General features: G+C 48.5%; 1 protein-coding gene across 1 annotated transcript in view; it reads right to left on the reverse strand.

Moving 5' to 3' along the window:
* Window positions 1-706: 706 nt before the first annotated feature.
* The window catches only part of reck (reversion-inducing-cysteine-rich protein with kazal motifs), a 32,027-nt gene continuing 10,400 nt past the window's right edge, over window positions 707-22,333 (reverse strand). Inside the window, exons 2-21 of the mRNA XM_030349336.1 lie at window positions 21,299-21,357; window positions 20,301-20,375; window positions 18,393-18,429; window positions 18,061-18,146; window positions 17,876-17,923; window positions 17,469-17,502; window positions 17,147-17,344; window positions 16,279-16,543; window positions 15,698-15,871; window positions 13,821-14,033; window positions 11,135-11,271; window positions 9,990-10,133; window positions 9,351-9,551; window positions 7,964-8,086; window positions 7,276-7,447; window positions 6,302-6,494; window positions 5,317-5,527; window positions 4,598-4,671; window positions 3,556-3,711; window positions 707-1,156 (exon numbers count right to left, since the gene is read on the reverse strand). Of these exons, the coding sequence (XP_030205196.1) occupies window positions 947-1,156; window positions 3,556-3,711; window positions 4,598-4,671; window positions 5,317-5,527; window positions 6,302-6,494; window positions 7,276-7,447; window positions 7,964-8,086; window positions 9,351-9,551; window positions 9,990-10,133; window positions 11,135-11,271; window positions 13,821-14,033; window positions 15,698-15,871; window positions 16,279-16,543; window positions 17,147-17,344; window positions 17,469-17,502; window positions 17,876-17,923; window positions 18,061-18,146; window positions 18,393-18,429; window positions 20,301-20,375; window positions 21,299-21,357 (2,810 nt within the window). The 3' untranslated portion in view covers window positions 707-946. The remainder of the gene's footprint in view (window positions 1,157-3,555; window positions 3,712-4,597; window positions 4,672-5,316; window positions 5,528-6,301; window positions 6,495-7,275; window positions 7,448-7,963; window positions 8,087-9,350; window positions 9,552-9,989; window positions 10,134-11,134; window positions 11,272-13,820; window positions 14,034-15,697; window positions 15,872-16,278; window positions 16,544-17,146; window positions 17,345-17,468; window positions 17,503-17,875; window positions 17,924-18,060; window positions 18,147-18,392; window positions 18,430-20,300; window positions 20,376-21,298; window positions 21,358-22,333) is intronic.

Consider the following 22,333-nt stretch of genomic DNA (forward strand, 5'->3'; position numbering starts at 1 on the left):
GTAACACACACACACACACACACACACACACACACACACACACACACACACACTTTGATTCTAAATGAAACTGTCCTGCATCCCCCCTTCTTCATAACAGCAATAACAGCTCCATTATTAATCATAAAACTTGATTGTGTAATACGCCGGCGACTCCACATCAGAGGGAGAGTTGAAGCTCCGCCTAGCTAACGGTGGTGGTGGTGTTGTTTTGGTATTTTTTTCTTGCTCCATAAAAGCAAAAGAAGAAGAAACTTGAGGTTGCACTGCGGACGTTCTGGAGGATGTTCTTAACGGTAATACTTCATCCTGTTGCAGTTCCCTTCAATATTCAACGTTGTGGTCTGTCTGGTGCGAAGCGCGTTGCCATGGAAACCGAGTCTTCCTGGATCTTCTCGGTCTGTTTCCATCGCTGGAGGCCGAGTGGTCCAGCAGAGCCGAGGTCCCTGAGGGGGGTGGACCATCACAAGACCTCCAGGAGGAGGAGGCGGAGGGGGGGGGGGGAGGAGGGTCACACGGCCTACAGGAGGAGGAGGAGGATCACACGGCCTACAGGAGGAGGAGGAGGATCACACGGCCTACAGGCGGAGGAGGAGAAGGAGGAGGGGGGGGATCACACGGCCTACAGGCGGAGGAGGAGAAGGAGGATCACACGGCCACCAGGAGGAGGGGGAGGAGGAGGAGGATCACACGGCCTACAGGAGGAGGGGGAGAAGGAGGATCACACGGCCTACAGGCGGAGGAGGAGAAGGAGGAGGAGGAGGATCACACGGCCACCAGGAGAAGGGGGAGGAGGAGGAGGGGGAGGAGGGTAAAGTGGCCTACAGGAAGAGGAGGGTCACTGGCCTACAGGAAGAGGGTAAATTGGCATACAGGAGGAGGAGGGGGGAGGGTCACATGGCTTACAGGAGGAGGACGGTTACATGTCCCAGGAGGAGGAGGACGGTCACATGATGCTGGACAGGAGGAGTCCCAGGAGGAGCAACACGCTGAGCAGCGAGGGCGGGGAGCAGGCGGTGGCTCCAGACGGGTGCAGGACAGGCACCCTGGTCTCAGCGGACAGGAAGGAGGAGAGCGGCGCGTGGGAGACCAGCGTGGGGCTTCCGTAGTTGATGAGCGAGTCCATCTTCTCCGCCTCCTTGCTGCAGGCCTCCACCTGTTGGGGTAGCAGAGAAGGGGTGCGACATGTTACAATAGACTGTGTATTCTCTTTGTGTTTTGGGTACATTCGTCTTGCTGCTGAGTCAAGAGACTCAAAAGATTCACACAATAAGAAACTGTTTTAAATACACTGAAAAACAAAGTAAAAAAATAAAACAGATTTGAGAGGATTTGTCCCAGCTGATATTGTTACTTCCGGAGTAAAAATATTACTCAGGAACAACCTTGGAGGGGCACAGATGAGGTTATGTCAGTCTGACAGAGGAGAGGACAAGACAGAGGGCGAGAGCGAGAGAGCGAGAGAGAGAGAGAGAGAGAGAGAGAGTGAACGTAGCTTGACATTTGTGGCAGAAGACTTAATCCTGTCCCCACGGCCATATGAGGAGATCACCGTGCTGGGGGTTAGGTGTCCCCCGGTGATTCATGGTGTCCAAGTGGAATAGGATGTAGGATGATGGAGCCCAAACCTAACCCACCTGACTCACCTAGCCCACCTATCCCACCCGTTACGGAGGAGGCGGAAGACCGCAGATAGTTTGTTTCACAGAACTTTTGGAAATTGTCCTTGGAAAGTGTTTGGAAAAGGGCATGCACGTTAACATATACTTGGCAGGTGATTGGATGAACCATCTGTCCTTTAGCATCCATCACGTCGAAAGGTAGTTCTGCGTGGGACCCACTGGTTCTACACTGGGCATTCACAGCCAAAGGGTCCTAGCCCTAATCCTACATGTACCTGGGGATGTAATAGCTGCCAGCTCATCATCACCGCCATCTTCGTTACAACATATGACATTTAATTTATCTTTGCCTAGAGCCATGTTGTGATGTTCAATCTGTCGAATGAGTCCTGGAATGGGTTGGGACACTACTTGGCTTCATGAAAAGCCTTTTCAACAGATAGAACATAGTTCAGTCATTTAGCATTCAAATCATTTTAATTAATAGCTTGCATATTTAAAATTTTACTTCAAATTAATGTATTGAGAAGCCGTGAAACACATTTTTGTAAAGTATGCGATGTATGATTAACCTGAACATAGGCATGTTAACATAATTTATTTAACATAAACATAAAATAATAATAATATAAATAATACAGTTTGCTATTTACATTCATGCTCAGGGTTGCCAGTAAGAATTTGAGAGAAATGTAACCCTAAAAGGCTGTTGAATCAATATTTAGGTTTATATTCTGTAATTGTTAATTTCTCAAGGGCAAAAGAATGCATCTATATTCATCTTGACAATCTAAACTGTGATACCAAAAAAGACCTTCAACTTCACATCTTGGTCTGCAACAACATCAAACGTGTCAAAATAAAAGCGTCTGTTATCTAATGTCTTGACATTGCATTACAGTACATAGTGGAGGTAAAGGTAACTACCTTGATAAAGGTACAGTGTAGCTAGGCATCAGCCAACTTAACAAATTCATCCCATTGTAATTTATGTTGAAAGACTGAGAAATATCTAGCCTTGAAAATTGTGAGGCGTAGATTATTGTTCAAAACAAAAACATTTTCTTTTCATAAGATTACATTATCTATAAAGGCAGCCTAACGTTCTGTTAGGCTGCCTTTGAACCACAACAAAGTCAAGCAGGATGAAATACAGCTGGTAGTACAGACACTGCTGTAGGAGCAGCTCCAACCTTGATAGGCGAGGAGGACTGCTAACGTTTATTCTGTACACTTTACATTGATCAAATCCAAGTAAGGAATTAAAGTGGAACGGAAACACAATCGGAAGTGAAGGTCAATGACCATAGGTGCATCCACTCTTTACTCTGGTCTAAGGTCCAACACATTGAGGACGTCACACTGACAGTGCTGGGTTAAGGTTAGGGTTAGAGTTAGGACCAAACATACAGTACAGGGTTAGGGTAAGCGGTAGGGCCAAACACACAGTACAGGGTTAGGGTTAGAGTTAGGGCCAAACATACAGTACAGGGTTAGGGCCAAACAAACGGTACAGGGTTAGGGTTAGAGTTGGGGCCAAACACACAGTACAGGGTAAGAGTTAGGGCCAAACAAACAGTACAGGGTTAGGGCAAAAAACAAACGGTACAGGGTTAGGGTTAGAGTTGGGGCCAAACACACAGTACAGGGTAAGAGTTAGGGCCAAACATACAGTACAGGGTTAGGGCCAAACAAACAGTACAGGGTTAGGGTAAGCGGTAGGGCCAAACACACAGTACAGGGTTAGGGTTAGAGTTAGGGACAAACATACAGTACAGAGTTAGGGCCAGACAAACCGCACTGGGACGTGGAATTAAGAATGAAGGAAAGAAGTGGGGCTGGCCCTGGGTGGAGGCCACGACCAAGGTGAGTATCATGCAAACTCATGGTATGTGTGCGTGTGGATGCGTGTGTGCGTGGGGGTCTCCCTGACCTGCAGGCGGGTGGGCCGGTCGTCCAGGTGAGCGATGACCACCACCAGCTCGTGGTCGATGCTCAGGTAGCCGAACAAGTCGCACTGCGGCACCGACACGTGCAGACGCAGGATCTGCAGCACGTCCTGGACCGTCACGGGCCGGTCACGGTCCAACTGGGGACGGACGGACAGACAGACAGACAGACGGACAGAGAGACAGCCAGAGAGAAAGAGAGAGACGGACAGAGAGACAGAGAGAGAGAGAGACAGACAGATAAAGAGACAGACAGCGAGAGAGAGAGAGACGGACAGACACAGACAGATAAAGAGACGGACAGAGAGAGAGAGAGAGACGGACAGAGAGAGAGAGAGACGGACAGAGAGAGAGAGAGAGACGGACAGAGAGCGAGACAGAGAGACGGACAGAGAGTGAGACAGAGACGGACAGAGAGCGAGAGAGAGCGAGAGCGAGAGCGAGAGACACAGACAGACAGAGACAGAGCATTTTGAATCTCTGATTTGGTGCCCCAGACTTTGGCAATTGCATGGTCTAGTTTGGGATCTGAGGCTGTAAGGCAGGGTGTAGTTGGGGCTCTTAAACTGTAAAGCATGTTACCAGCTTTAATACATCTAGTTTGGTTTTGTTATGAATACGTTTTCAGTTCTGTGAATAATCAAAGAGTGTTCGTATTGGATATAAAAGTGTAATTTAGTTTGCTTAATCAGCTCTTGAGATGATGGGACTGCACACTTGGGTCTACGGTCCCCCCTAGTGGCAAAGACTTGCAGTTAGACCATACTTGAACATATTTACTTCACAGGCAAGCTTCTAAACATCATTTACCTGTCGGCTCCAAAACAGACAAGGAGCAAATGAGTTGTGTGAGATGTGCGAGTGCAATATGTATAAAATATCAAAATAGGTCCTAAAATCAAAGTCATAAAGACCTGTCATGAATGCACTAGTGTTCTTCCATATATGTCAGACATGAGTAGTCAGAGTTCTCAGGGGATGTAGGACATGAGTAGTCAGAGTTCTCAGGGGATGTGATCTCTGTACCTTGGCAAAGACGTTCATTTGCTCTCGGTTCCAGAGGACCCGCAGGACGCTGGCACACACGGGACAGCAGGCTCCTGGAATCAGAGTCCCCAAAGGTCAAAGAAGGGCCAGCATGAGCCAGCAGGGGCCGCAAGGCTGATACGGTTATCTGTGGCCTGCTGGTTAAGGAGTTTGACCGGTAACAGCAGGGTGGCCGGTTCGATACCCGACCGATGGGTGAAAATGTGGACGGGGGAATAGTTCTTCAGCACTCTCCTAAGTCCTCATCCACGAATGTACACAATACATGCATGCTCTGTGTTCATATTTACACAGTGCATGCACCACATGGTACATGCTCTGTGTTCAACTTTACACAGAGCATGCACAATATGGTACATGCTCTGTGTTCATATTTACACAGTGCATGCACCACAAGGTACATGCTCTGTGTTCATCTTTACACAGAGCATGCACCACATTGTACATGCTCTGTGTTCATCTTTACACAGTGCAAGCACCACATGGTACATGCTCCGTGTTCAACTTTACACAGTGCAAGCACCACATGGTACATGCTCCATGTTCATCTTTACACAGTGCATGCACCACATGGTACATGCTCCGTGTTCATCTTTACACAGTGCATGCATCACATGGTACATGCTCCGTGTTCATCTTTACACAGACCATGCACCACATGGTACATGCCGTGCATCCTAGGTGACCTCTGCACCCACCAGGCGGGGTGACCGGGACGCAGTGCGGGTGGGACGGCGGTGGACAGGCGACCAGGTCACAGCCGGAGCCGACTGCGTAGTCGGCCCCCGCCCCCACGGCGTGGCAGGGGCCCTCATAGTCCACGGCCACGCGGTCCGAGAAGGCCTCGCACACACTGTTGTAGGTCTCACTGTTCTGCCCACAGACAGGCTGCGGCTTCCTGCAGTCCTCCTGCAGAGACACACACACGCACGCACACATCTCAAATCACATTCAAATCACATTTACAATCTAGTGTTTAACTTTCAAAACAGGGGATCTCGTGTTCAACCGCTTCGCCAGAAGCGCAATCCTGGGCTCCATGAAAAGAGTGTCCATCAGAAAATCCTTTTTACTTCTGCCTTAACGGAGTTCTAAATGAGAGAGAATGGCGCCACTGAACAAGGGGCTGGTAGCCGATCATGCTCCTCATCTGTTCTGCAAGTCTACCGTATCGGAAACATCAACAAGTGGAGCAATAATTCAGCTGACATTTAGGGAAGGCGCCGTGTGCCAAGTCTGCAACATTACCTCAATGTTTCGACATCCTCCTAATTTGTTCCAGAGAAAGATGGTTTACTTGTTTATTACCGCAGCAAAACGCAGAAAATGGAAGCCTACACAGAGCCGTAGCTCCGACTCTGGCGAGTGGCTCCACACATGGAAGACAACAAGGTCTCTAAAAGTCAGCCCCTGATAACTGCACGTTATATACTAACTGCACGTTATATACTAACTGCACGTTATATACTAACTGCACATTTTAATCCCATAACATCCATATTAAAGTGTGTTTGAAGGGTTTTTTCCAGAGCTCATCTTATAGGGTATTTTATCCCCAGCTCCAGTCACCATACCTCTAACTTTAGTACCTTGGTCACAAGGCCTTCCCAGGAACAAGGAACTCTGATGCCTTTAAAACACTCATGACGTGACTCAGAGGTGGCCGGCTTCGCTGTTCAGTACCTGGCATTGGCCCATGTATGCCAGGGCCTTCCCTGATTGGTGGAGCTTGCAGAGGTTTGTGTGGACCACGCCATCCGTGTCGCACACAGGGTCCAGCTGGCTGTCACAGCCCGCGGGGCGGACCACACACTCGTACTGGCGACAGGGGAAGTCGGTGGCGTCGCTCAGGCAGACACGGCGCTTTGGAACACACCTGGACACATGGACACCAAGGGTTAGCTGGGCACAAGCAGGACAATGAGAGCATTATTCATTCATTAGTCTTTAAAGATTTTTTTAAAGATTTAGTTCCAGCAAGCCTTCACGTGTGTGTGTGTGTGTGTGTGTGTGTGTGTGTGTGTGTGTGTGTGTGTGTGTGTGTGTGTGTGTGTGTGTGTGTGTGTGTGTGTGTGTGTGTGTGTGCAACTCTTTTTGTGTATTAATGCACGTGTGCTCATATGATGTGCATCTGAGTGTGTTTAAATGCGTTTGTGTCCATGTGTGCATTTGCATCAATATATGATGTTTAATACGACGTCATTGATGTCGCCGGGACCACGATTAAGAACAGGTTATTTAGGAAACGTCTTCATTTGAGCACCAGAGCTAATGGTGAGAAGTTTTTATTGCATCATAGAAACGCATTATCATCATCAACGTTATGTCCTCATAGTCTGCATGAAATGAAGTTAATAAAAAATGTACTTGAATTCTAATTTGTAAACGGTGCTTTTAAGGGCTAGCAAGGCTATGCACTCCCCCCACCCACTACCCTGGTAGAAAGATGGGGCCCCCAACCGTTCTACCCTGGTAGGACGGTGGGGCCCCCAAACGTTACACCCTGGTAGGACGGTGGGGCCCCCAACCGTTACACCCTGGTAAGACGGTGGGGCCCCCAGCCGTCTACCCTGGTAGAAAGGTGGGACCCCCACCCTTCTATCCTGGTAGGAAGGAGCCTCTTATGTTCTGATCAGCTCCGCACGGGTCCGACTGACCTCTGGTTCCTCTGGCAGGGCTTGGAGGAGCAGGGCTCGTTGAGACGGCAGTGGCCGTAGACAAACTGGTGGTCCTTGAAGCCCATGCAGCGCGCCACACAGGCACTGGGGTAGGTCCGGCCGTTCGTTGCGCACACCGGGACGAAGTGGTCAGGACAGCCGCACGGTAGACCTGTGAGAGGACAGTGAAATATCACAAAATATGTACACCAAGCGGCGGCCAGTCTCAGGAGTTCACTAGAGACTAGCATGTAGTTTCTCTATTGACCTATAGGCGGTTCACTGCATAAACTAACATGTAGTTCCTCTAAAGGCCACTAGGTGGTTCACTGTAGAGACTAGCGTGTAGTTACTCTAAAGACCACTAGGTGGTTCACTGTAGAGACTAGCGTGTAGTTCCACTAAAGGCCACTAGGTGGTTCACTGTAGAGACTAGCGTGTAGTTCCTCTAAAGACCACTAGGTGGTTCACTGTAGAGACTAGCGTGTAGTTCCTCTAAAGACCACTAGGTGGTTCACTGTAGAGACTAGCGTGTAGTTCCTCTAAAGACCACTAGGTGGTTCACTGTAGAGACCATGTAGTTCCTGTGGCAATAGACAACTGCGAGGATGCCACTTCAAAAACACACACAAACATTTGTACACACACACACACACACACACACACACACGCACACACACACACACACCAGTGAAGCGCTGGCGTTCCTGGTCCGAGCTGTCCGGGCTGTAGCACTGTCTGCTGGAGCAGATGGTTTCCCCCGCGAAGCATGAGCAGGGGTGGCAGTCCACCCTGAAGGGGGTCCCGTGGCCTGGAGGAGGACAACGACACAGTAAGAGGAGCCCCCTTCTGAGGGGGTCCCGTGGCCTGGAGGAGGACAACGACACAGTTAGAGGAGCCCCCTTCTGAGGCGGTCCCGTGGCCTGGAGGAGGACAACGACACAGTAAGAGGAGCCCCCTTCTGAGGGGGTCCCGTGGCCTGGAGGAGGACAACGACACAGTAAGAGGAGCCCCCTTCTGAGGGGGTCCCGTGGCCTGGAGGAGGACAACGACACACTAAGAGGAGCCCCCTTCTGAGGGGGTCCCGTGGCCTGGAGGAGGACAACGACACAGTAAGAGGAGCCCCCCTGTAGAGCTGAAGGTGACTGTACCCTAACGTATTAGTAAGATTACTTTATCCATTTGATACAATTAGAATCAATATTTACATCTGCTCACGAATAGATCTGTAGGTGTCTCATAAAGACCTGGTTGTTCTGCTGTGTGTTGGTTCTATAACCAAACATTAACGCCAAGACACTAGAATCACTCCTTTCCTCCACCTCGACACGCCGGCCACGCGTTGCATGGTGAGCATCCGGGTAAGTGGAACTCATTCTCAATGCTTAAGAAGTTAAGTGGGGAGGAAGAGGAAGCCGATCTTATCATAAAAGGCCCCCACGTTACATTCCTTCAGTACGCCACATCTAAGAAAAGCAATGTGTGTGTGTGTGTGTGTGTGTGTGTGTGTGTGTGTGTGTGTGTGTGTGTGTGTGTGTGTGTGTGTGTGTGTGTGTGTGTGTGTGTGTGTGTGTGTGTGTGTGTGTGTGTGTGTGTGTGTGTGTGTCGCAAACCCCCCACACATCTGCCTCTAATTAATGGTATTAATCCCCACCCTCCCTTTCAGTCTAACCCCTGGGATTTATTTTAATGCAAAAGAAAATAAATCCTAAAGTAAACCTTTCCAGGTTCCAAGTAATATATGGGGGAGGGAGAAGGCGGAGAGGAAAACAATTTTCTCTGATTCTGGAAGATATTCTGCGACTGCTATTACAGTCGGTGTCCACCAGGGGGCGGAGGGAGCTCTGAGATGGACACTAGCGGATTCTGTTGTTTAGCATCAGTAATCGGTGAAACTGGTTGATCACATTAAGAAATGGCGGAGGAAATTACTTTATCTCCTAAAATAATAACCTAAAATAAAATAATAAAATAATAACCTAACTATAACTATTCACCCTAAAAATATATAAATATAAAAGCATAACAGCAGTGCCTCCGTTGTAAACGGATTTGAACGAACATGCCACGCCTACTTTTCCTCTGCCCTCCCACCACGCAGGCCTTGCTGGTGTCCACACAGGGCATCTCTTTGCAGTCCTCCAGGCGGCCGCTGGCCCCGCACACGCACACCTCGAAGCAGTCCGCCTGGCCACCCGCCCCCGGGCTCAGCACGGGCACCTGCAGCCGCGTGTCCATCGGGACCAGGAAGTCTGACGCGTCGCCCAGTTTACAGCCTGAGGGAGGGAGGACAGAGAGGTGTTGAGTGGAGGAGATGGGGCGACGCCCTGGTGGAGGAGGAGGAGGAGGAGGAGGAGGAGGAGGAGGAGGAGGAGGAGGGCTGGGAGGCCTTCGACCGGACGCCCCCAGAACCCACCCGGCTCCACCCACACCCGGCCCCATCCTGAGGGCCACATGAAGGACAGTCCCAGGCTGAGGGCCACATGAGGGCCAGTCCCAGGCTGAGGGCCACATGAGGGCCAGTCCCAGGCTGCGGGCCACATGAGGGCCAGTCCCAGCCTGAGGGCCACATGAGGGCCAGTCCCAGCCTGAGGGCCACATGAGGGCCAGTCAGGCTGCTGACCGAGAACCACATGAGGGAAAGTCAACTTGAGCTGCACATGAGGGACAGTCCCAGGCTGCGGTCCTCCTCTGGGGGGGGGGGGGGGGTATACCTGGTACACAGAAGAAGGGCTGGCAGTTGAAGTCGTCAGGGCAACCCTTCCGGTTGACCTGACACAGGTGGTTGCTGGGACACGGGTTGGGGTTACACGGGTGGGTGACCTCCCCTCTGGCGCTGTGGGCCAGGGAGCTGGGGTCTGGATTGTGTGAGGGAGAGACACACAGATCAATTAATTATAGAACCTAATTAGGGATGTCCGATATTGGCTTTTTTGCCGATATCCGATATGCGATATTGTCCAACTCTAAATTTTCGATTCCGATATCAGCCGATACCGATGTCAATATTTGGGTTATTTTTCCTCAAACCTAATTTAGGTAACATTACATATCTCCTGTTGTGGAATTAACACAACATGCTTAATGTTATTGTGATGCCCCACTGGATGCATTCTTGAATGCAACAAGGTTTTCCAAATGTTAACATTGTCTGTGCAAAATAAGAAAAATACTTCAACTTAATTTAAGGGAAAAGTGCCATGTTTATTTTTATTTTTTTTAATGGTCTCAGACAACAGTTTGGATTACACTCTCCCTGAGATAATCTTGACAATGCCCACAACAAATAGGGCAAACTTGACTTCACAAATGATTAAACATTGTACCTGAACAACTATGTGCAACATAGCAGTATGTTTCTTTAACTAAAACTCAATAACCTTAATTGAATAAATGCACAAATATGAGTCAATTACAATGTGCACTGTACTGCACAATTTTGAAAACATTTATTTGAGCTATAAATAAAAAAAAAATAAAAAAATCGGTTTTAAGGCAAAAAAAATCCGATACCTATATTGACAGATATTACATTTTTATGCTAATATCGGGCCGATAATATCGGTGGGCCGATAATATCGGACATCTCTAAACCTAATCTTTCCATAACTTTTTGAAGTCATGCGCTAGACACGGGGCTTGTTTTGTAAAAGTAGGGATCACTAATAGGCTAGACTAAGAAGGGAAAAGGTGAATGTGCAATACGCTTCAACACACTCTCACCCACACACGCACACACACTCAGTGAGTCAGTCACTCATTCACTCACTCCAACTCGATCACTCTATCACTCTTACTCTTTCACTATCTCACTCCCTCACTCTCTCTCACACCCTCACTCTCTGACTCTCTCACTCACTGAGGTATCTGTGTAGGGGGATGCAGCTCTCCGGGTCGTCGACGGGTGACAGCAGCTCACAGATCCTCTCGGGGGTCTGGCCCTGGTGGAAGCGCTTCAGGTCCCCACATTGCGTCAGGATGTCCACGCAGTCCGACCTGAGGACACAAGATGGGAACTTCTGCAGCTCTGGGACCAAAACACCACTCAAACCAAGTGTGTGCTTCTCTGACTCTGCATAGCCAGCAAGACCCTCCCCTCCTAGTTGTTGTATGTCATACGTCCTGGCAGTTAATGTACACACTTATTGTATGACGTACTTATAGTACTTAGTTGTGTAGCCTCTTACCCTAGCTATCTTTGTTGCATACAGGGAATAGGTTACCCTAGCGATTTTTAGTGCTTGGCACTTGGGTCTATGAACATCCTCACTGTCACGACAGCAATCTACTTTTTCACTTTCTTCTGACAAATGTACTTATTGTCGGTCGCTTTTGATAAAAGCGTCAAAAGGCCCAATACCCTGAATGTAAAAGTAATTGCTCCTCGATGCGTCTTCACTTCTTATCCTGACATTCAATGAAGTCCCGAACGCTCTCTGGCTGAAGCGTTCAGGGGCTCACACTGTGGTAGTCTACCCCGTTAACATCTGCACACGTCGTGGGAGACTTTCCCCGACCTTCTGCACATCATCAGAGTACTGGTGATGAGATGCAGGATGAGGGGATGCAGGATGGGTAGGGTGATGTGAGCTGCTCTTCAGTCTTTTGAGCAACACTCCACACTACTAACTGCTTAAAGGGCCGGACACTTATTGAACTTGGCTTTATGCGGACGCTAGAATCGGTTCTAGATATCAGTTTTCTCCATTCTTTGAATGTTTTGCCAGATATTGTAATGACACAACAAAGCTCAGTGTAATTGATTGTGTTCGGAGCAATGTGTTTCTGTCCTTCAACTGATAGTGGGCTCTGATAACATATGACCTCATTATTTACAGAAGTTGCGCTGGCAGAGGGAGAGGGGGGGCTAGGAGGTCAGCGTGTGGAGCGGTAATCCCCTCTTTCACTCCAACACAATGGCCGCCCGCTACACAGTGTGTACTCTCTACATGTGAGCGTGTTTGTCCACAGGCTGGGGCCCAAAACAAAGATCATAGACGTTGCTGAGATGTGCTCTGGAATGTCAATCATATATTTTCATTTGCACACGTGCATGCAAGAAACGCGTGCGCGCGTGCGTGCGTGCGTGCGTGCGCTGACATGCATTAGGGAGCTGTAAAGGTTTAGGGCAGTTGAAGGCAAAGTGACCTTGGAGAGTGTAGATATTAGCAACAAGGTTTCAAAGGCCCAGAGTTTGATCAAGGCGCCGGGCGGACTGGGGTCTAGGGGAGCTCAACACGTCACTAAGGGAACATGCGTCTATCATCACAAGCAGCAGTGGTCCGATATCCAGCAGCGCACTGCTGTTAGAAATCAAAGTACCGTAATTTTCGGACTATAAGCCGCGCCTTTTTCCCCATTTTTCGAGTCTGCGGCTTATATAACGGTGCGGCTAATCTATGGATTTTACAGGTTACAGACGAGTCCACCGACTTTAACTCTATGGGCTCTATGACCGGTCCGCGCCCCGCCACCAGTGGCGGGCTCCAGCAGGAAATGCTGGAAGTAGTAGTGGGGACAGAAAATGCAGCTGCAATAGTTTGCTGACCTGCAATAGGTTTCATCTTTTTCTTTGGTGGCATTTTTGCGTTCTCTCTTCTCTGCCTGTTTCTCGAGAAAAACGGGATCTCGTTGGAAGCGCGATGTATGCGCAGGCGCCGTTTGGGCATAACAATATGGCGGCTGCCGTTCAATGTAGTTTTCATCACCACCACCGGATTATGTTTCATTTATTTCATCACAGCACGTCCCCTAAACGTTACAACATAATCGACACGAATGAGCACAGCATCGAGCAGTGGAAACGTGGGTTTATTTACTATGAAGTTCGTATTTTTAATTGTTGAAATGAAATCAGCGGTGACGAGCTAGTTGTTTTGGTAGCGGCTAAATTAGCATGTCGTGATACTTTGTACAGGGGATCACGTCTGCGCCGAGTAGATGCGCAGAGGGTTGAAACAGCGCTTGTCCGGTCTGCTCACAATAAGGTTTCTTTGGCCAGTTACTGTGATTAAACACGAGTTGTTTAATGTTCACAATGTATCCTTTTTCATGGGGAAAATGAGATGCGTCCCCGGGACGCATGGATAGTGAGTTTAGTGCATCCTTTCAGATTTTAATGCGTCAGGGACGCAGGACGCGTACCTAGCAACATCACTGCACCCGCGGCTTATAGTCCAGTGCGGCTTATCTATGTACACATCATTCAATTTAGCTGCTGCGGCTTATACTCAGGTGCGCCTTATAGTGCGGAAAATACGGTAGAGACGTTCAGATACCATTATGTCCCTTCCCGACCGATACCGAGTATATACCGATTCAGCATCTAGCATTGTCACTACTAATAGCATTTGTTGTTATGTTATTTTATAATCTATAATTATAATAATGCATTTGTATTATTGTAGTTAAGACTTGCGTACTCGCCGAGTGCCGATACTGAATTTTAGGCAGTATCGGAGGAATTTCCGATAGCGGTATCGGAACAGCTCTGATTCAAAGCCATGTGATACATGAGGGGCCGTCGTGGGGATATAAGGACGTACTTGCAGATGACACTCCCCCGGGACTTGCTGTGGCAGGGTTTGATCTGCAGAGCGCACGCCACCGCTGTCCACATCTCCGGCTGGCACTTCCTGATGTGTAGGACCGGGATGTTCATGAAGGGCATCTTGATCGTCCCATTGGACCACAGCTTGATGTCATTCATAGCACCCTGGTCTGATTGGACGCTGCAGCTGCGGAACAGCTCAGTCGGCCTACAAAAAATTATCAAATTGATTAAACGATGAACCAAAGTTTAAAATAAATAGGCCAACAGAAATGTTATATCAAAATCATAAATAATCAGCAAATGTGTTGACTATTTTATTCACACCATAACAAAATGCAGCAAAGGACAAAAGGTTCGCTGCATGGATCTGGATGGAAAGTCAAAAACCGATATTCCATATTAACATTTCAAGTGATAATAATCTTTGTAGGTCAACGGGTTAAAGAGGTCCAATGTCCCTGAGCTCACGGGTACCCCCTCTGGCCTGAGTTGGCAACAGCAGCACCAGAGGCCTTCTGGCTCAGCAGTGACATGAGGACATGGACAGAGAAACATATACAGGGCTCTCAAGTCTCACGCATTCGGCGTGAGACACACGCAATTCAACCCATGCACACGCTCACATGCCACAATTCGTATTTGTCACGCAGAGAAATTACCAGGATTGCGCCCACCAAATTGGGCCGCTATTTAAAAGTGGAACAGTTAGGCATCAAATGGGGGTCCCGTACGTCGGGTAACCAGATGTCCTCTTCTGCCCCCCCCCCCCCCCCCCCCCCCCCCCCGCCGACAAAATCTCACTCTGAAAAAAACTTGAGAGCCCTGCATATATCCATCGAAACAAGTAGCAATAATGCCTCGTAGCCAGGAGACCATTTTGTTTAGTAATTACGACAACTAAACTAAAACGCTTCCCAGTTGAATGATATCAGTAAAGGTGGAAGCAGCAGCCTCCTGGGCCACCAATTTGATCAATCTGATTCCTTTGTTTGTTCCCCTTAACTTATAAAAGTATAAAAACATCTTGGCTGAAGAGAGAAGCGAATACCAGAACTGCAACAAGTGTGTTACTCCTCCAAGTCTAGCAGGATGTGCCTTTGATGACTGATTGGTGGGTTGGCCTCAAGTGACTCACCTAATTGGTAGGTTTGAATCGAGGGGGCGGGAGGTTCGCCAAAGACTGTTCCACTACTCACTGGCATATGGGAATGAGTGGCGGCTTTGTTTACAGTGCCAACCTCTAAGTATCAGTGTATATATATATATGCGTGCGTGTGTGGATGTTTTTAGCTTAACCCAACATGTTTCTATATTGAACGTGATAGTAAGTCCGGTTAGCTATCCTTTGCAGCCTTGATTTTGGTTTGCATGGACTCCTCATATCCGTATGAAACCTATGAAGCCCTTAAAAGGTGCATATCGTACCACCAGGTGTGAGTGTGATTAGCCATTACAAGCAGGTTTGAAAATGTGCAGCATTGTGACATCACAGGTGGGCGTGTCCACCTTGATGTGTGCCGGATAGATCAGTCTACCAGCCTACCCAGTGGACCGAAGTAAACGGTGCTCATCTATCCGTCACGCATCTAGGGGACACGCCCCGACTGTGATTTCACAATGCTGCACATTTCGAAAACGGCTTGTAATGGCTAATCACACTCACACCTGGTGGTATAATAGGTCCACTTTAAGGCCCCATGTTCTACCATGTCTTCTACCTCATGATAGTGAGTAACCCACTCTACCAATACGATCCACAGTGATTACAGAGCACCAGTGTTTCCTGACCTGTTGTTGTTTGTAGAGTGGTTAGTAACCCACTCTACCAATACGATCCACAGTGGTTACAGAGCACCAGTGTTTCCTGACCTGTTGTTGAAGTTGGAGCAGTAGCTGAGGCCGGTGCAGCCCAGCTGGCAGGGCTCTCGGACGTCGGCCAGGCAGGCGATCAGCTGCGTCTCCACCACATTGTACTCACAGAGCTGGTGGAACTCCTGCCACGTCTGGCTGCCCCAGTTGGTGCTCACCTTCTGGCACATGTCCCTGGAGGAAGAGAGAGAACAGATACCAGTGAAATCAGGGATGATACGTTTGAAATGAAGGCCAATCTGAGGTGCTCCCCTGACATCACCTGCGAGGTGACTGGCCCTACTTAAAGCTTAGTTATGGTTCCACGTTGACACAACGCAAGGGGGTTTCCGGACCATTTACGTCCTTGCGGACCCTCCTTTGTCCACTGCAAGGGCCTGACATGTACCTCCAAAAAAGTGTAAGCTTGCGTCGCGGCGAGGGCTACGATTGGTCTGCTCACTAAAACCCAGACGCAGAACCAAAACAGGTTCAGGACTGCGTCGAAGGGTCCGCGTGGTCATTGCGTCGCGTCGACGTGGAACCCATAACTGAGCCTTAAGAGGCCTCTCTCCCGGTGGCTAACGTGAGGCTGGCGGTACCTGCAGAGCGAGGTGTTGGCCTTGGAGCAGCAGTGCAGCTTGGCCCGGTCCATCTTGGCGGGGGGCAGGGGCTCCTCGTGCGGCTTGGCGGGGGGCTGCGCGCTGCCCAGGAAGCACTGCCACATGGGGTCCTGGGGCAGCGGCTGCGAGCGGCACTGCTCGATCAGCCCCTCCATGATCTCCTGCTCCGTGCTCAGGGTCCGCAGGATCCGCCGGCACGCCACCTGGCAATGGGCGTCCTCCGCCCGGTCGCAGCAGTACAGGCCTGCACACAAACACAGGCTGCTGAGCGAGGCCGCAGGCGGGCTGAACCGGGCGTCAAGTAGGATGAACCAGGCCGCAAGTAGGATGAACCAGGCCGCAAGCAGGCAGACCAGGCCACACAAGCTGGCTGAACCAGGCTGCAAGCAGGCTGAACCAGACCACAATCATGCTGCTGAACCAGGCTACACACATGCTGAACAAGGCCACACGCAGGCTGAACCAGGCGACACAGGCCGCTGAACGAAGGACGCGAGCAGGCTGATTCAGGCTTACCAGACCACAACTAGGTTAAACCAGGCCACAAGGAGGCTGAACCCGGCCACAGGTAGGCTGAACCTGGCCGCAAGCAGCCTGAACCAGGCCAACAAGTAGGCTGAACCAGGCTGCAAGCAGGCTGTACCAGGCCACACAATCAGGCTGAACCAGGCCGCAAGCAGGCTATACAAGGCTACACAGGCAGGCTGAAACAGGCTACACAAGCAAGCTAAATCACGCACAAGAGACAATCAGGCTACAGCAGGTCACACATGCAGGCTAAATGATGCCAGACCTCAAGCCTGTTTGGAGGACCTGAGTGGACATGAGTGTATAGACGCGTTCTTACTGTCGATGGGGTTGCGGATGGGGTACGACTTGGTGTAGTTGCCCACACAGCCGATGAGCTGGGTACTGTGGCTCTGGCAGTAGTCTTTGACGGCGTTGATCTGTGACACCGTGGGCGAGGAGTCCGTCCGGAAGATGGCCTGGCAGTACTCCCTGCAGGTGGTGTGGCGGCCCGCGTAGCTGCAGCATGTGGAGCCCACTGGGAGACACACACAAACACACACCAGTTAGACCCGTGGAACCTGGAAAAACACACAAACACGCACACACACGCACACAATCCTTCCCATCCTTGAAGAAAAGTTTAAAATGTCAAAACTTACTTTCGTTTTTTGTGATGCAGCTGTAAAGAGGTTTCTGGGGAGACACAATTCATTGGTAAAATATGAAACACAATTATTAAAACAGATTACCACTCACTAAATTAAAATATAATTATTTAGGCCTGAGAAGAAAGAGGGAATACTAAATACTAAATAAAAGTGAGACAAATGGATATGGAGACTTCGAATACAGAAACCATCTACAGGCTTTATCACAAAAATTACACAACCAACAATCTAATAACATTGAGCCATGGAGAGGTGTTGTTTAATGTGCTCAAGATGGTCTGTGAAGCAGCTTACTGGAAGACTGGGCATCTCTGTTCGCCACAATGTCAGCCACGATCTCTCTCTCTCTCTCTGGTCTGTGTGTGTCACACAGACCAGATACGAAAAATATGACTTACCTCTGCATCTTTCTTGCATATTTTTGTTATGTCATTTTTGGATGCGGCCTACAGGATTGAAAGAAAAGGCGTCACATGGCGATACAGGTGAGGACAGCTGAAGCTACACAGTATCCATGTGGATTGTATGAACAGCATGACCTCTACAACAACAAGAACATCGTCTAGACGGCTTGAAGAATCACCTGCTTGCATTCCCTGCGACACTCCACTGACATGGCCAGCTCACAGCAACCCAGACCGACCCAGCCGTCAGACCTCCTGGACACGCCTGGACCAAAACAAACGCAGCATCAGGCACCACATGAGGGCCGAGCTCACCACTGTGTTGTGTGGATGTGCGGAACACATGTTGACCCGTTACAAAACGACCAAACTATGATCAACTATATCACCCGCCTTTTCTTTCCACTGATGAAAATATCCTGTGTTTTGTGTTGTTTCTAAAAAAAAGAAAGTGTGTGTGTTATGAACCATGAACATGAATACGAGATGTTCCGGTGTGCTAACTGCTTACCTGGAAGAGTGGAGTTGACGCAGATCCACAATTCATTCTATAGAACACCACAGGGGACACAGAATAGTATGAATAGTATATTTATTGAGACAATTGAATGCACTATGAACATCCCTGATTTAACCATTCTTCATAACTGCATGCTGAGATTAAGCACCATTTAATTTGTATTGGTGCATTCACTTTGTGTAGTTTGTGTCCTTCATCACCGTATGAAAGTGATACAAAAGCAACAGTGTTTCTTCAAGGATGTAATAAAGTGTGGTTGACTCATTTTAACTTTGGTTGGTTGGTGTCATGGTCATCAAACAATATTCCCAGTATCCTCCAGCCAACTAACAAATGAAGCATGATTGCTGGCTGCTTCACTAGCCAGCCACCTCACCTGGCCCGAGTCAGACTGATTGGACTCTGGGCTGGGTGAGGCTGCACACCTTTGGTCCATCGACCAATCAGTGCACACAGGTTAAAGGGGACATATTACACCACCAGGTGTGACTGTGATTAGCCTTCCAAGCCGATAATATGTCCCCATTAAGAGTTAGAGCAGTTGTTCTTTGGGTGTGTGTGGTGATGGCTGGTTTAACATTCTACACACTGCAATAAAGCTGTTTACTCAACATCCACCCGTGTCCTGGGTGTGGGAGGAGCCGCCTAGGTGGGGTGTGACGGCGACCATTGCTTACGATATATATAGCAGATATCTGAAGAACTTGCAAGTTAAATTGTTGTCGTCACATCACCAGTCCCTTGGCCAGACACTCAGGGATTATACATGGAAACAAACAAATGTTGTTCCGTGAATGAGAATAGATGGGCAATAATAACCAACAAAATGGACCGAATCCTTTGAAGCAATATGTTCTCCAGCCCACGGTGTGTGCAGACAGACCGATAGACACGGGCAGATGCAGACACACACAGAGAAACAACTCAGAAGAACAGATCAACTCCCAAGAGCCACGTCTAATACATCACAGGTTACTGGAGGCAGGTCTGTACGGCTTGGCAAGGGAAGAAAAGAAATCCTTAACAGCCGACCAAAGAAAAGTAAAGTTTTACACAAGGTCCTAACGTGATCTGTGCTGAAGGCGCGGAGGCCCGGACACAACAGGGAGGATAATGTTTTAGATTAGCCCAGACTTTCAACCCATGCCAAGTTCCAAACATATATTCTAGTCTGTTCCACAGCCAGGGTGCAAACCCTCGGCACATCTCCACCTGTGTGTGTGTGTGTGTGTGTGTGTGTGTGTGTGTGTGTGTGTGTGTGTGTGTGTGTGTGTGGGTGTGTATAAGTCATGAGCGGTATGCCTGCGTAACAGATCAGTAATTCCTAACAGCCTCCTTTGTAAGTAGAATGGTTGAGGGGTGTACGACATTGTGTGCGAATGCCTTTGTGTACGTCAAGGGGGTATCTGTAGTAGCGACGGCGGGCCAGTAGGGGGCACTGGGGCGCCACCCCACCACTCGCCACACATCAGAGAATAAGACCTTAACTTAATAAGACTGAGAAAATCACTTTGAAATATGTCAATTCTCAAATGGCCACCGTAAATATTATGTTTTAGTCAGTCACATGTTTGATCTGCAATAAAATGTAGATTAAAACCAGTTACTGAGAGGTCTGGGGCACAAACTCGGCCCTTTGTCTCTAAGTTGTCCAGGCTCAGTGCACTCCTCTTCAACCCCAGAGAGAGGAGCTGGAGCCTCGAGTCTCTCAGGCTGGTGGAACGAGGCTCCTGCCTCATGTCTCTGACACCGGTGGAGCCAACAGAGTGGGTCCTCTACCAGCGCAGCGATTGGTGCCGTACCCCCTATATAGTTTCATATTTTTCTCTCTCCATTGTTCCATTTGTATCTCGGCTCCCTATATGCTTTGAGCGGTGAGGCTTGGGTCTCGGAACTCACCATGGACACCGGGCAGTAGCCAGGCAGCCGCAGGAGCAGGTGTTTCAGACGGGACTCGCTCTTTATGGTCCCCAGCTGCAGGACGGGGAAAGGTGTAGTGTTAGACAATATTAAGGGATGGATCAAATTGTCTACCCCGGGGAGGAGGCAACATTGGTGGTCGGATAAAAGGTAATTACGGCTTATTACGAAGGGCAATGGAAACAGATTCATAGAATAAATGTGGATAACTGAAGCCACACAGGGCGGCAGTAGCTCAGGAGGTAGAGCGGGTTGGCTGGTAACCTGAAGGTTGTTGGTTCGATCCCCGGCTCCTCCTAGCTGAGTGTCGAGGTGTCCTTGAGCAAGGCACCTAACCCTGACTGTTAGCTCCCGACGAGCCGGCTGTCGCCTTGCATGGTTGACTCCGCCGTCGGTGCGTGAATGTGTGCGTGAATGGTGAATGTGAGGCAATATTGTAAAGCGCTTTGAGTGGCCAATGGTTAGAAAAGCGCTATATAAATGCAGTCCATTTACATTTACGAAGCGACTTCAACGTCACTCAAACCTCCGCTGGTGTGCATACAGATCTGTGACCACACGTCTTCCAAGAGCCCACAGCTGTAGCATGTGTCCAGTGGGGATTTTGTTTCATCCTTTAGGTCTGACTGGCTCTTTTCTAATTACTGATTGATTGATTAATCAAGACCGTCCGTCTGCAGCGGACTGATGGAGGATTAGCACCACCTACTGTTCAGCTCGATGAACCAATTTATAATATTTGTATAACATTGGTGTATGTAAAGGGCCATAAATTCGCATTTTCTTTTTCAGATTTACTGTGGAGAGTTACTTTTTTACATTTGGATGGAAACGCGTCTAATGAGAGCGGAGGAAAGGAAGAGGAGGAGAGAGGCGTGTGTGTGTATGTGTGTGTGTGTGTGTGTGTGTGTGTGTGTGTGTGTGTGTGTGTGTGTGTGTGTGTGTGTGTGTGTGTGCGTGGGCGTGTGTGTTCTTACCTGCTCACATGCTTCTCTACACACAGAGTGCTCAGCCGCGTGTTGGCAACACGAAGGATCTGTAGAGACAAACAGAGTATTATGGTGGTCATGTTATATTTTCACTATGGTATGGTTATTATGGTATGGTTATGTTATATTCGCTATGTTATAGCGATTATTTTATATTCACTATATAATTATTATGGTATATTCATATGGTATAGCTATATGTTGCATTCAATATATAGTTATCATGGTATAGTCATATGGTATAGTTATTATGTTTGATTCAAACTATAGTTATTATGGTGTATTCATATGATATAGTTGTTGTGGTACATGGGTTAGCCCTAGCTAGCAAAGCCCCTTTAGCATCACATACGGTCTACTGTGTCTCTGTTGGCAGAGCTGTTCTCCTCACTCTGATGCTAAGGCTGCACAAATGGTCAGGTTTAGATCCATTATTGTACCTGTGTGATAAACAGGATTGTCCCGATGTATCCAATAGAGAAGATGATTTATTTGTTAATTACTTTGATGCGGGTCAGACCAACACACTCACTCACTCACTCACTCACTCACTCACTCACTCACTGAAACACATACACACACACACGCACACGCACACACACACACACACACACACACACACACACACACACACACACACACACACACACACACACACACACACACACACACACAGATCGTGGCTGACACTGTGGCGCCAAACAAACAGAGGTGCCCAGTCTTCCAGTAAGCTGCTTCACAGACCATCCTGAGCACATTAAACAACACCTCTCCATGGCTCAATCTTATTAGATTGTTGGTTGTGTAATCTTGTGATAAAGCCTGTAGATGTTTTCCTTACCAATATTTAATACTTGTTTGCAAGATTTAGATATGCATAGTTAATGCTGAAAGCCGATACCTGATGTTTGAGTTTATTGTTTGTTTTCTCTTGCTGCGATTCTCTAGAACCATCTGTTCAGACTTTCTTTTTTTACAGTCATAGAGTTTATTTTTGGTCCATTTGCGAGGGCTGTGTTTAAA

Source organism: Gadus morhua, chromosome 23 (assembly GCF_902167405.1).
Source record: "Gadus morhua chromosome 23, gadMor3.0, whole genome shotgun sequence".
In the NCBI taxonomy this organism is placed as follows: domain Eukaryota; kingdom Metazoa; phylum Chordata; class Actinopteri; order Gadiformes; family Gadidae; genus Gadus; species Gadus morhua.